This window comes from Trichechus manatus, unplaced genomic scaffold, assembly GCF_000243295.1.
Source record: "Trichechus manatus latirostris isolate Lorelei unplaced genomic scaffold, TriManLat1.0 scaffold00040, whole genome shotgun sequence".
NCBI lineage: Eukaryota > Metazoa > Chordata > Mammalia > Sirenia > Trichechidae > Trichechus > Trichechus manatus.
In genome coordinates this window covers 16,779,604-16,794,350 of record NW_004443976.1, presented here as the reverse complement: position 1 = coordinate 16,794,350, position 14,747 = coordinate 16,779,604, and the positions used below count along the sequence as shown (strand labels likewise).

General features: G+C 50.0%; 1 protein-coding gene across 1 annotated transcript in view; it reads left to right on the top strand.

Moving 5' to 3' along the window:
• The window catches only part of RAP1GAP2 (RAP1 GTPase activating protein 2), an 86,583-nt gene that overhangs the window by 50,600 nt on the left and 21,236 nt on the right, over positions 1-14,747 (top strand). Inside the window, exons 11-13 of the mRNA XM_023731001.1 lie at positions 4,450-4,521; positions 5,275-5,361; positions 9,005-9,139. Coding sequence (XP_023586769.1) covers positions 4,450-4,521; positions 5,275-5,361; positions 9,005-9,139 — 294 coding nt within the window. The remainder of the gene's footprint in view (positions 1-4,449; positions 4,522-5,274; positions 5,362-9,004; positions 9,140-14,747) is intronic.

Genomic DNA, 14,747 nt, shown 5'->3' with positions numbered 1-14,747 from the left:
AATTCGACGTGATGTCACAGGAACGGATCTTGTTTGTAACACAGGGACTGCCTGTACGTTAAGGAACAGAGTGGAAAATTCACATCAAGTTGTAAAAGCAAATCAGATTTTAAAAAGTTTCCCTCCTGTGGAAGCAAGTTGATCGCTTTATGCGCCCATGTACATGTTCATACTCCGCTGTCACTGAGTAATTTTAGCTGGGAAGTTGGAGACCCTCTGGTTTGGGCATTTGTTTGAAGGCTACAGGATCACCTATTTTGACTGAAATGGGCATTCCAGCTTAAACAAATTGATTAATTTGTTGGTGGAAAGAAGTTTATCATTCATTGTCTGCGTGCCAGGCACTGTGCTAGGGGCGAGGCTCATGCTAGGGATGAACTGAACTAGCCTCCAGGGCCTCCTGACCTGAGGATGCACAGGCAGCCCGGTGAGTACAGTTCCACCACCCGGCAGCTCACACAGCCGACTAGTTCTTTTAACAGCCAGTAGAGGGAGAAGAGGAGTCCCTGGGTGGCACAAACAGTTAAGAGCTTGACTCCTAACCAGAAGGTTGGCAGTTTGAATCCACCCAGGGATGCCTTGGAAGAAAAGCCTAGCAGTCTGCTTCTGAAAGGTCACAGCCATCGAAAACCCCGTGGAGCAGTTCTGCTCTGCATACATGGGGTCATCATGAGTCGGAATCAACTCAGCGGGAACAGATTTGGTTTTTGTTTCTTTGGGAGGCAGAAGAGCTACCGAGAAGGATCCCTTAAGTAAAGCTGTGTGTTAGGAGGGCTCCTGGACCCTCCCAGGCCGTCGCTCCTGTGTGGCTTATCTGCTGGGTCTCTGCTGGCAGGGTGAGGCCTCTTGCAGATGTTTAATACAGGAAATGAACCTCAGCTAACTGTCTTCTTCACTCTCCCAAGAGCTTAGCGGAGTGGTGTGCCCATCCAGAGAAACTCAGAGATCCAAACAAAGCCCCCCACCTCCAGCTTTGATCCCAGAAGCCTTTACAAAGTCTTCTGAGCAACAGTCTGTGGTCCAGGGAAAAGCGTCATCCTCAGGTGGTGAGAAGCAGAGAATTAGGGCCTCTGGGAAGAGCAGGGCCAAGTCCCAGGACCGGGGGCCTTGTGCTCCTCCTGCCAGGCAAACGCCGAGGCTGGAAGGGGAGAAGTGTGAGTGGGGGTCAGAAAGGCAGAGTCCAGGGAGGTGTCTTCCAGGGTGCCCCCAAAGTGCTTTCCATCCACGCCCCCAGTAATGAGCAGACTGAAGGAGAACCTGTTTAGGTCCCTCAGGGGGTCCAAAGTGAAATAGGACCTTGGCTGACCCCTGCAGGCTTAGGGTCTGTGGCACAGGATGGGTAGAGCTCTACAGGGGCTGCCCCAGGAGGCCTCCACTGGGGGAGAAGGAGCAGCAGAAAAGAAGAGGGAAGGGCTGAGGAGGAGAGATGTGCAGGAAAGGGCCCCAGATCAAGAGGCTTGGGAGCCTGGGCTTCTGGTCCTGGCCCTGGCCCTGACTGGCTGTGTGACCTTGGGCTAGTTCCTTCCCTCTCTGAGCCTCTGTTTCCACCTGTGTGAAATGAGGAAGTTGGACTAGATGGCCTCTTGGCTCTGGCCCAGCCCTGACATCCTGTGTGTGTATGGGGGGAAGGGGCAGAGTGGAGGAAGAAGAGCAGTTGAGAAAGAGGAGTGGGGGGGGGGGGGTTGGAGGGTGGGGTGGGAAGTGGTTTGGGGGAACTGTAGTGGTTTCAGGTGCTCTTTATTAGGGGCAGTCAACAGGGAAAGTAAAAAAACAGCCCAGGGCAGCAATGGTTACCACTTCCTGGGTACTCCTTTCTGAGATCCTTAGAAGCACAGTCTTCTTTCATCCTAACAGCTGCTCCGAGAGGCAGGGCCTCTTATTAGGCCTATTTTGTAGGGGGAAATTGAGGATGAGGAGCTTAAGTCACTTAAGGACTTAAGGTCACTTAAAACCACGCAGCCAGGCAGTGGTGGAGCTGGAGTTGCTGTCAAGGTCCGCCTGTGGTCTTCATCAATGAGCCAGAGTAGCAGATGGGAACTTGGCTCCACAAACTCAGGTGTGCAAGAAATGTCACATCATATTATTTTTCAGAAATGAATTTAGTCCCCATCCCGCCAGGTTGGACGGATTGGAAGGAAATTCCAGCTCAGCCATCTCTAGGACTCCTCCCCCCTCTCTCTCTGGGGGATACCCCCCTCCACTTGTGAGGTCATGGAAAGGTCTCAGGAGTCTTATGCGAAGCAGACCTTGTGGGGAGGGCCTCTGTCTTTATGCCCCGTGCCCTTACCTGTCCACCTTCCATGGTCTCTGAGGCTGGCAGGCTTCACTCAGGTGTGGGACTTTGTCAGATTGGAGCCCTCTGAGGCTCTCTTGATCCTCTCTGATGTGTCCTGATGGCTCACAGCACCCCAGGCCTCCTTTCACTTACCATCCTGGAAGATTCTCTTCCCCAGGGTCACCTCCTTTTGCCTCTCTCCTTCTCAGCCCTTCTCCCGCCCCGACCAAATTTAGAAAACAGGAAGGTGGCGTTGTGTTCAGGCCACTTCTGCTTTCAACCAGGCAACCCAAACGTCCCCAAGAGAAGGGAGCACAAAGGCCTGGCCTCCTTGGAGCGGGGTCAGGAGAGGAGCAGAGTGAGAATGGAAGACAATGGCTCACACTGTGAATGACCCTGCTCCCAGCCTCTCTGACATGGCTGCTGTGGCGCAGTTGTCTGGCTGGCAGACTTGGCATGGATTTAAAAGCATGTCTGAAGCCACTTATCCAGGCAGCACAGACCACACCAGGGCCAACACGAGAAGGAGGCGGAGGCCGGGTCAGGGCAGCTTGGGAAGGGCAGAGAGCTGGGCCTGGCCTCTCTCCTTCCTCTGGGGCCACCTCACCTCCCCCTCCCCAAATCTGGCCCCGTGGGTGGAATTCTTGACTGGTACCATGGGTGCACGTTGGGTGGTGGCGGAACTGTGTTGAGCAGCTGGAACCCACCCAGAAATCACAGCAGCCAAACACACTATTTCCTGACTCTGGGCACTGCAATTTGGACCGTGCAGACAGCCTTGAACTTGGAGAAAAAACAGCCTTATTGCCCACCTCTCCCCTGCTGCCTCTCCTCCGGACCCTGGCAGGGCCTTTCCTTGGCATGGCTCCACGCTGCCCACTCAACTAGCCTGGCAGATTCCCTGCCTCTGCCCTACTTCACAGGCCAGCCAGGCTGGCGGCATGCCAGGCTGGGCTCACGTCAGCGGCTGAGGGGCAGGGAGAGGGCAGGGTCTCCTGAGAGCCCTGTGGCCTCATGGGCTCCGAGCAAGTGAAACCAGGGCACCTCAGTGCAAAGAGGAGACAGAGGTGCGGGGCCATCCTGAGCCTAGGGGCCCCCCCATGCAGAGCACCTTAATGCCCCCCTCCTGCCCCAGCCCGTGAACTCTGTTTGTCCAAGCCTCACCCAGACTGGCTGAACCTGTGTGTCAGCCCCAGGTTCCCAAACACGAGCCCCCTGACTGCACACACACTCCCAGGAGCTTAGAACAGTTGTAGACTCCTGTCTCCACTCCAGAGCTTTTGATTCATAGATTTGAGGGGGAACCCGTGCAATTGGTATTTATTTTTTAAATACGCAAAGTGATTCTGATGTATGGCCAAGTTTGGGGGTCACTGTTGTGGGAAAAGAACCCCAGAGCCAGGTCAGGAGAGTCTGGATTCTCTGTTCATCTCCTTGGCTAATCAGCTGTGTGACCCTGGGGGGATCACTCCATGTCTCTGGGCATCTGTTTCTGTATCAGTAAAAGCAAAAACCAAACCCATTGCCTTCGAATTGATTCCGACTCATAGCAACTCTATAGAAAAAAAACAAAACCAAAGTCGTTGCCTCCAAGTCGATTCCAACTCATAGTGACCCTGCAGGACAAGGTAGAGTTGCCCCATAGGGTTTCCAAGGAGCGGCTGGTGGGTTCGAGCCACTGACTCTTCGGTTAGCAGCTGACGCTTAACCACTGCGCCACCAGGGCTCCTCCATCAGGAAAACTGGGATAATAATTCTCATTGCATCTTTCCTGTAGGATTAATGTCACAATGGAATGAGGTGATACAACAGCTCCTGGACACGTGTACTGTGTTGTAATTAGGGTCCTGGGCGGCTCCTCAGCCCTGTCCAGTTATCTTGCAAATACTTCCTCTGGCTTCCAGGAATGCAGATGAAAGGATGCGGATGGTGCAGCCCAACCCATCCCCGCTTCTAGGAACGGTGCCTCAGCGCGCCCGTTTTGGCAGTGCTTCTGGGATCGTTTTATTTGTGTACCCTGAGCAGTGCGTTCTGGGAAGGAGAAGAGGGGGACAGTGAGTAGCTTTGCTGTGGGAATGTGGCTCCCATATGGGCAGGGCACAGAACATGTTCTCACCCACAGCTCTGCTCTGACCTCTTCCCTCTGGGCCCACACTGCCATTCTGGTGTTTCAGGTCTCGGTCACTGCACGGGAAGACGTGCCCGCCTTCGGCCCCCCTCTGCCCAGCCCCCCTGTTTTCCAGAAGGTAAGAATCACTTCTTTCTGCTCCTCTCATATTCAAGGCCCTAGATTTCAGTAAACTCCCTGGGTGGTGCAAATAGTTAACCTGCTCGGCTGCTAACCGAAAGGTTGGAGGTTCCAGTCCACCCAGGGTCACCTCGGGAGAAAGGCCTGGTGATCTGCTTCTGAAAAATGAGCCACTGAAAACCTGTGGAGCACAGTTCTACTCTGACACACATGAGGTTGTCATAATCAGAATCTACTCTGAGGCAACCGGAGTGAGTGAGGTTTCAATACCTGAGTGGCAGTGGTTGGAGCCGGGGAGAATTGGAGCTAGGAATATTAGGGAGGCCATTTTGTAGGTTTGGGAGCAATCTCCTTACTTGGGGCCTCTCTCCACCTCTCCTCAGGTGGCCAGTTTGGCCCAACAGAGGGTTACTTGTAGAGGTGTTTGATACTTGGGGAGGGGGTGCCTTTCTGCTACAAAAAGGTGGGTTTTGTTTTGTTTTTAAATATATACCATATTCCAGTCCCAGAAGCCTTGGGCAAGAATTGCCCTCAGACGTAGACATGTCTTGTAGGCGTGGGGGCTTGATTTCCCAGAACCAGGGGAGCTGGTTTCCATGATGGCATGTTAGCAGGCGGGCTATTTCTGATCAAATGTCAGATAGAGGACCTTTCCTCAGACCCCCTGTTCTACCTACCTGTAACTGGAGCTGGAGCCCTTTTGGCAACAGCCGAAGGAGGGAGAATTCCTAGGGCATCTTGTCTGTTCCAGGGCCCGGAGTTCAGAGAGTTTCTGCTCACCAAGCTCACCAACGCCGAGAACGCTTGCTGCAAGTCCGACAAGTTTGCGAAGCTGGAGGTGAGAGCGTGGTTTCTGAAGGCCTTTCCCCCTGCCCTCTGGCTGCCTGGTAGCCAGCCTCTCTTGGGGGTCTGTTCTTGGGGACTGCTCAAGGGAGGGAGCACTGTCTTTGCCCCTCTAAGTCCTCATCCCCATGTTGATATAAGAACTATTTCTTGTGGAAATTCCATCCAAACTTTTAAGTCTAGTTGGCCATTCAGTAGTCATTTATTGAGCACCTACTGTGTAGCAATCTAGGATACAATGATAAGCAAGGCATAGTCGCTACCCTTTTAGAGGTCACAGGCTGATGTAGGGTGGTGTGGGGACATTAATAAAGAGACAGTTACAATATATGTACAGCGGCATGATGGAGGCCAGTACTGGGGCTGTGGCTCAGAGGATTTAGTGAGGATGCTTCTGCCTGTGGGAGACTGAGGACGTGTTCAGGGAAGGCTTCTTGGAAGAGGTGACCCTTGAGATGCTGAATCTTGATATTTGATGAGCCTTTTGCCCAGAAGAAAGAAGGTGGGGAGGTGTTATTCCAGGCATGGGAAACAGCATGAGCAAAGTCCATACAGAATCAGAGAGCTTGCTGTGTGGAGGGAGCTTCAGAGGGTTTGGTGTGGCCTGAGAAAAGGACTCATGTGGGAGATGGAATGGTGGGACTCTCAGCTGGAGAAGTTGGTTGAGGTCAGGTCAAGAAAACTTTGACGCCTGAAGATAAGCTAGATAACTGGGAGCTCCTAAAAATTAAACACTTACGCTCATCAAAAGACTTCACCAAAAGAGTAAAAAGACAACCTACAGACTAGGAAAAAATTTTTGGCTACGACATATTTGACAAGGATCTAATCTCTAAAATCTATAAAACACTTCAACACCTCAACAACAAAAAGACAAATAATCCAAACAAAAACGGGCAAAGAATATAAACAGACATTTCACCAAAGAAGACACTCAATTAATAGACCCATGAGGAAACGCTCGCAATCATTAGGCATTCTAAAAAAAAACAAAACAAAACAAAACCTGTTACCATTGAGTCAATTCCGACTTGTAGTGACCCTAAAGGACAGAGTAGAGCTGCCTCATAAGATTTCCAAGGAGTGCCTGGTGGATTCGAACAGCCGACCCTTTGGTTAGCAGCCGTAGCTCTTAACCACTATGCCACCAAACCCGTTTCCAAACCAAACTCGTTGCTGTCGAGCCAGACTTACAGTGATCCTGGTGGCCTAGTGGTTAAGAGCTTGGCTGCTAACCAAGAGGTCGGCAGTTGGAAGCGACTGCTTTTTGGAAACTCTATAGGGCAGTTCTACTGTGTCCTATAGGGTCACTATGAGTCGGAATTGACTCAGTGGCAGTGGGTTTGGCATTAGCCGTTAGAGAAATGAACATCAAAACTACAATGAGATACCATCTCACCCTGACAAATTACTGGGACTAATTAAAAAAAACAGAAAATTAAAAATGTTGGAGAGGTTGTGGGGAAATTGAAACTCATATGCACTGCTGGTGGGAATATAAAATAGTATAACCACTATGTAAAACGATATGATACCTCCTTAAAAAGCTAGAAATAGAAATACTATATGATCCAGTAATCCCGTTCCTAGGAATATATCCTAGAGAAATAAGAGCCGTCACATGAATAGACATATGCACACCCATGTTCACTGCAGCATTATTCACAATAGAAAAAGATGGAAACAACCTAAGTGCCCATCAACAGATGAATGGATAAACAAACTATGGTACATACGCACAATGTAGTACTATGCAACAATAAAGAACAATGATGAACCGTGGATGAACCTGGAGGGCATTATGCTGAGTGAAATAAGTCAATCACAAAACGACAAATATTGTATGAGACCACTATTATAAAAACTCAAGGAAAGATTTACACACAGAAACAAATAATCTTTGATGTTTTCGAGGGAGGGAAAGGGTAGGGAGGGGAAATCACTAATTAGATAGTAGACAAGTGTTAACTTTGGTGAAGGGAAAGACAACACACAGTATGGGGGAAGTCAGCACAACTTGACCAAGGCAAAGTCACAGAAGCTTCCTAGACACATCCAAACACCTTGAGGGACTGAGTTACTGAGGCTGAGGGCTGGGGACCATGGTCTTAGGGGACATCTAGGTTACTTGGCATAGCATAGTTTATAAAGAAAGTGTTCTACATCTTACTTCGCTGAGTAGCATCTGGGGTCTTAAAAGAGTGCGAGCAGCCATCTAAGATACATATACTGGTCCCATCCCGTCCAGAGCAAATGAGAATGAGGAAAACCAAAGACACAAGGAAAATATTAGTCCAGAGGACTAATGGACCACATGAACCAAAGCCTCCACCAGTGTGAGACCAGAAGAACTAGATGGTGTCCAGCTACCACCACTGACTGCTCTGACAAGGATCACAGTAGAGGGTCCCGGACAGAGCAGGAGAAAAATGTAGAACGAAATTCAGATTCACACACACACACACACACACACACACATAAGACCAGACTTACTGGCCTGACAGAAACTGGAGGGATCCCCGAGACTGTGACACCCAGACACCCTGCTAACTCAGAACTGAAGCCACTCCCAAGTGCACCTTTCAAGCCAAAGATTAGATAGGCCTATAAAACAAACAATAAGACATATGAAGAACGTGCTTCTTGGTTCAATCAAGCATACGAGACCAATTGGGCAACACCTGCCCAAGAGCAACGATGAGCAGGCAGGCAGGGACAGGAAGACTGGACGAATGGACACGGGGTGGGAAGGGGGAGAGGGCTGACATGTTGTGGGGATTGCAACTGATGTCATAAAACAATTTCTGTATAGATTTTTGAGTGAGAAGCTAATTTGCACTGCAAACTTTCATCTAAAGCGCAATTAAAAAAAAAAAGGGGCTTTGAGGGTTAGGCCAGAAGTGATGGCATCCTAATAAAGTTTTGATTAAAGTTTGATTTGCATGCTAGGAGGATTGCTGTGACAGTGGTGAGGATGATAGGCTGAAGGGAAGGAGCTGGGGGAAGAGAGACCAGCTAGAAGCTATTTCAGGAGTCCAAGAGAGCTGATGAAGGCTTAGGGCATGGCAGGAATGCTTTAGAGCCAGAATCGGCAAGCCTTGATGGACCCCTGGGTGTACGGGTGGAGAAGTAGAATTGTAGGGCAATTCTCAGGTCTCTGGGCTGGGCTCTTCACTGACATGAGGATATGAGGACAACGGGGAGTTCTCTTTAGAACCTGTCGATCTGGAGGTGCCTACAAATGCTAGATTGCTGAAAGGACTGCTCCGGGTCTGTGTGAATGGCGCCCTCTGGAGGCTGTGTGAATGGCCCGAACGTTTGGATGGAGAGGACCATTTGGGTACATGGATGTGGAGCTTGGGGCAGAGATCTAGGCTGGGACTCACCAGGGTAGAGTGGTGGACAGAGTTGCTGGAGTGGTGAGATGGTCCAGGGAGAAGGAAAAGAGGGAAGAGAGCAGAAGGCCAGGCGTGGAGCATTAGTGTTAACTGCAGCCTTTGTGAGCATGCAGCCCATCCTGGTCCATACCTTCACTGGGATGCATCTGGGAAGGCCAGGTGTCTGGAGCCCACTCAGAGAGGGGGCACATCTCTGCCCTTGGTGCCAGCTGCACAGCTCCCTCCCCTCTTCCCTTCTAGGATCGGACGAGGGCGGCCCTCTTGGACAACCTTCATGATGATCTCCATGGCCACACACAGGCCATGCTAGGGCTGGGCCCAGAAGAGGACAAGTTTGAGAATGGGGGCCATGGGGGCTTCCTGGAGTCTTTTAAGGTATGGGCACAAGAGTGGCTGGGATTTCTGGGGCAGGGAAGGCCAGGGCCAAGAAGGGAAGAGGAAAAGGTCCAGGTGATCCTGACCCTGGAGCCCAAGCGCCAGCCAGAAGTGGCAGTACCAGGAGGGACATCTAATGTGTTTGCAAAGAAAGTGTGAGCGATCGGGGCAGCCTTGCATGCCAACAGTGACTCCAGGGCCTCTACCTTCTTTCTTGGTCTGGAACGTCTCCTCCTGGCTCAGGAGTCTGATAAGCAGGGACAGGTAATGACTTAGCTGCAGGAGCGGAACCAGTTCAAACCAAGAACGTTATTGCAGTCATCTGCCTCCATCTGTGGTCGGGGAGCCCAGGGCAGGATGGCAGGAGCAAGGGCACAAGCCTTGGGGGTCTTTATCAGCCTTTGTGGGGTGCTGCAGCAATTTCTTCCCAGCTGGCAGGACACTGGGGAGCCAGATTAGGGCCGGTGGGAAGGAGTTACAGGCAGGTCCCTTTGGACTTTGTAAAGGAAAGAACTTTCTAACCTGAATGAGCTGCTAAAGGAAGCAATGAGCTGTCTGTCCCTGGAAGTATTCAAGTGGAACTTGGACAGCCACTTAGCTGGCATGGGGAAGAGAAGGCTCATTATCACGTGGTTGTCGAGAGCTTGTTAATCCACACAACACTTTCACATCTGGAATCTGACTTGAGCCTGCTGCAGTCCTGTGGGGTTGGCTGAATGGATATTGTTATTTCCACTAACACAAGGGGTGACAGGCTGAGAGACCGCAGGAGGCTCAAAACCTCACACGTAAGTAGAGCTAGAGACTTGTTCAACACCTAAGTTTTCTGATTCTTAGCTCAGATTTTGGCTGGGTTACCCAGTAGAGAATTATTTATAGAGCGTTAGAGAATTATTTATAAAGCTGAGAACATTGGTGGTTCGGTGATAGAATTCTTACCTTCCGCGTGGGAGACCGGGGTTTGATTTCCAAACAGTGCTCCTTATGCACAGCCACCACCCAGTGTCACTAGAGGCTTATGTGTGGCTCTGATGCCGAACAAGTTTTAGCAGAGCTTCCAGGCTTAGATGGACTAGGAAGAAAGGCCTGGCAGTCTACTTCCGAAAACCAGCTGGTGAAAACCCTATGGATCACACAGGTCTGATTCGTAACTGATCACGAGGATGGCGCAGGACCAGGCAGTGTTTTGTTCCATGGTGCATGGGGTCACCATGGGGGCTGACTCAACAGCCCCTAACAACAACAACATGTGCAGGGTTAGGGTTCGAACTGCCTGTATTAGAATTCCAGCTCTGCCACTGTTGATCTGTGTGATGCAGGGCAAGTTCTTTAAAGCCTGTAAGCTGTAGTTTTTTCTATCAGAAACACAGGTTTGATAGATAAGACCCCTTGCCAGACAGTTGTTGTGAGAATTAATTGAAATAATGCCTGTAAAAGTGCACTTTGCCTGGAATACTTTAACTACTCAAAAGTGTTTGCTGTTATTATCGTTGTGTAAAATGAAAGCTTCACATACATTAAACCCATCTAAATCCTCACGACTCCCCTGGAAGTGCCCTGTGTGGAAGGCTATTATTATGGGTATAGTAATTTTGGTATGGTAACTTATACCCGATTTTCATAATTATGGGTATAATTTTACATACAAGGAAGCTAAGACTCAAAGAGACAAAGTAATTTGTTCAAAGTCACCCAGCGGACGTGGCAGTTGCATCCAGGCCTGCTGGATTCCAAAGCCGGTGTGCTTAATGGCTATGTGATACTGCCTTCCAGTTTCTGACTCAAAGATTGAAAGTTCCACCCATGTGGGCCTGGGCAGGCCTGGTGTTTAGTCGCTGGCTGCCCCGCTGGACTGCAGAGAACAGGGTACAGCTCAGCTGGTCCTGTTGGGGCCAGCTGCTGAGATTCCTCCTGAGGGTGGAGAGGAGCTTCGCTGCATGTCCAGGCTTGCGGGAGAGTCCTGCTCAGGCATCTTCTTTAGCGCTGATGGACAGTGGCAGCCAGGGTGAAATGGGAGCAATTAAGGGACCAAGGGGAAGGGGAAGGAGGGAAAAGAGGAACAGGGGAGAGAAGAGGGAGCCAGGGTGGCTAGCCCAGCAGAGAGAGGGATGAATGTGAGAGGCAGTAATAGGAAAATGGGCTTGGGTTCAGGGAAGGCAGGTAAGCAGGGCCTTTTAAAGGCCTTCATAGGCTCTGGATTATCTTACTTCTGGCGCCTCCATCCCACCTCACAGCAAGCATATTAAAATGCTCCCTAAGGAGCCCTGGTGGTGCAGTGGTTAAAGCTATCAACTGCTAACCAAAAGGTTGGCGGTTCAAAACCATCAGTGGCTCCTCAGGAAAAAGATGAGACAGTCTGTGTCTGTAGAGATTTACAGCCTTAGAAACCCTGTGGGTTCTCTATGAGTCAGAATTTACTCAATGGCAGTGGGGTTTTGGTATCCCACAGCAAATTTAATTTATGCGTAGCTCTAAGAGGGGTCTCTGGGTGGCACAAACGATCAAGCACTTGACTACTAACCTAAAGGCTGGTGTTTCAGACCCATCTGGAGGCTCCTCAAAAGAAAGGCCTGGCGATCTGCTTCCAAAAAGACACAGTCGTGAAAACCCTATGGTGCACACTTCTACTCTGCACCCATGAGGTCGCCGTGAGTCAGAATCGACTCAGTGGCAACTAACAACAACAGCATCAATCTAAGATCTGAGTTGCATTTAACTAGCTAACATAATGTTGTATTTTGTAGACATTTAATGAAGCATTTGTTGATTTCATTTTTGCAGATTTCTTTCTATATTTTGGAGCTAACCATTGTTTTTTCAGGTTTCAAATACTTTTATAGCCTGAAAGAGCTTATAGGCTGTGGACACTTTGCCCTATGCGTCTAATGGAAAAAATAGCCCAGCATCTACAAGTGCAGGCCCGAAAGAGTGGCCCAAGGCCATTGTGTCCAGTCCGCTGTCTCTGGCAGGAGTAGCAATTAATCTGTGCTTGACTCTAGGGGCTGGGGTCTGGCATGTTCACAAAGGGGTTACCAAGAGAGGAAACGCTTCAAGACATCGCCATTACTTGTCTTGGATCCAACCATCTAGGGAATTCTTCTTTTCAACCCTAAGTCCTTCCAACTGTAGGTTGAAGAGAGAACTGCTTCTATATTCTGTGTTCACATCTGTCTCTGGGATAGCCCTGTGGGGTGAGGGAGGGTACTGCCACAGTCACACACAGGAGGCCTTCAGAGCTCTGATGATTATGATCAGCCTTTTTCTCCACCTGTTGGGGACATGAGCTCTTTTGCTGTCTCTTTCATCTCTGCCCTCTTGTCTCCCAAGCTGTGGAGACCTGAGCTGAGGGCAGGACAGGCTTAGCACATGGAGCATGGTGGCCAGATGGATTCTGATGTTTGGACTGGACGTGTGGCCTTGTCTGGGTTGGTGAGAGAATCATGCCTGTGGCCGGCCTTATGGGTGGGACCCAGCCCAGGAAGCAGCCTCTGCTTTTGGCATTTCTTCACGAGCACCCTAGGTGGTGTCATGGCGTTGTGATGTTGGCCTTCTTCATGGAGCTCGCCCAGACCTCCGTTGAGCCCCTCTGGAAAGAGGTGGTGCATGAAATGATTCCAGGAAGAAAACTTGCATGCTTTATCTCCTTCCTGTCAGAGTTGTCATCTCACAGGTGGATGGGAACATAATTTGAAACTCCCCGGCTTAAAAGCGATCTCAACCAACCATCCCCTTGCCTCTTGGGAGACTCACGCAGAGCATGCTGACCCTTTGTCTCTCTCCTAAGAAGCAGACCCACCATTGCCCTCAGTTTTGCTGCCTGGTTCTTCACACCACTTAGAGTAGTTCTTCTTCGTATTTTGCTTTAATTCTACTGGCTGTAATTTACGCTCTCTCCCTCCCCCGCGCGAGAGAAAACAGTTGGGTCATGTATATCTAGACCTGTTTCTCAAACTGAGGTGCTTGGAGATATTCCCGGGAATCTACCAGTTCTCCAAACATTTTTAAATTTTGCATTTCCACTTAGATGATTATCAAAAATATATTTGATATATTTCCAAATATAAAGGCTAAACTTTTGCAGAGACAACACAATTAAAAGACATTTCTATGGAATAAGAGGGTAGGGTATTAAGTCGGCATTGCCAGTGTAGTCCATGGGACAACTGGTGTTGGGAGTCTCTAGACATATTCTTGAGAGTCTTGCAAGAATATTTTTCTTTAGAAAGGAGCTGTATGTTACTCACCTTTGAAAAATACTGATCTCTAGACTATTGTTCTCAAGTGCCATTCTCAACAACTGCCAGCCATTGAAAAGTTTTTATTGGTCTGTAACAAAATCCAGAGAAAAAGTGATGAGGTATCTGCATGATATGTACATAAAGCACGAGTGGGCCACATTTTGAAAAACCCTGTGCTAGCTCAACCCTTCACTGACCTCATCGTGGAGAAGGGGGATGGAACATGAGGGAGGAGAAGGCACCCTGCAGCGGTAGAACGGGGCCACAGCAAGCTGAGAGTTGGCGGCTTCATTTCTCCCAGCCTTTGAGGGACTGTGATGGTTTTGCATTGGCCTGACCTGACCCCTAGTGGCAGGAGAGAAGCACCCTTCGGCAGCTGTTGCCAGCAAAGTCTCTTTAAGACTGCACAGTGCCTGCAGCCTGGGCAGTGCCAGTGATGGTGGGTGGAGCCCAGCAGGGACCCGGGTAGAACCCCAAGCCTTTGGCATCTCTGTACCCCCTTTCCCCCTGGGCTCCCTTTCCCGCCACTCCCAGCTCTGAGACAGGAAGTTGTGATATCAGGATGGTCCCACTGCCTTTGGGTATCCAGCTGGCAAACAGAGAGGGCTCAGGCCTTGGGCATGACCCTGCGTAGCTCGGTGGGCTGGAGTCCTGCAGACGTCCCTCACGTTCCCCTGGCAAGAGGATGGGTCGTGTGACTGCTTTGGAATGATCGTGACTTACTCCATCCCAAGGAGGAAGAGGCAACATCAGAGCAGATGATGGTTCTGCCAGTTCGGAATGGGGAATACAGTTGGAGTGGAGATCTAGAGGAATATTTTATTCTCCCTGTCAGCATCCATTCTTTATTTGTCCATCTAGAGGGACAGATGAGGGCTGTGGTGGTTCAGTGGTAGAATTCTTACCTTCCATGTGGGAGACTTGGGTTCGATTCCTGGCCACTGCATCTCGGCACGGCCATTACCTGTCTGTCATTGAAGGCTTGCATGTTGATATGATGTTGAACAGGTTTAAGCAGAGCTTCCAGATTAAGACTTACTAGGAAGAAAGGCCTGGCAATCTACTTCTGAAGATTAGCCAGTGAAAACCCTATGGCTCACAGTGGTCAGCTCTGGTCAGAACCACAACTGATCATGGGAATGGCGCAGAGCTGGGCAGTGTTCTGTTCCACTGTGCATGGGGTCACCATGAGTTGGGGGCTGACTCGATGGCAGCCAGCAGCAACAACAGCAGCAGCAGCAGAGGGACAGACAGTCCCATTCTGGACCTCAGAATACTGCCTGGTTAGGAGCCATCTCAGCAGACAAGAGATTAGCATCCTTACCTTCAAGGACCCCTGCTTCTGTCCCTTGGCTGACACAGACAGGGCC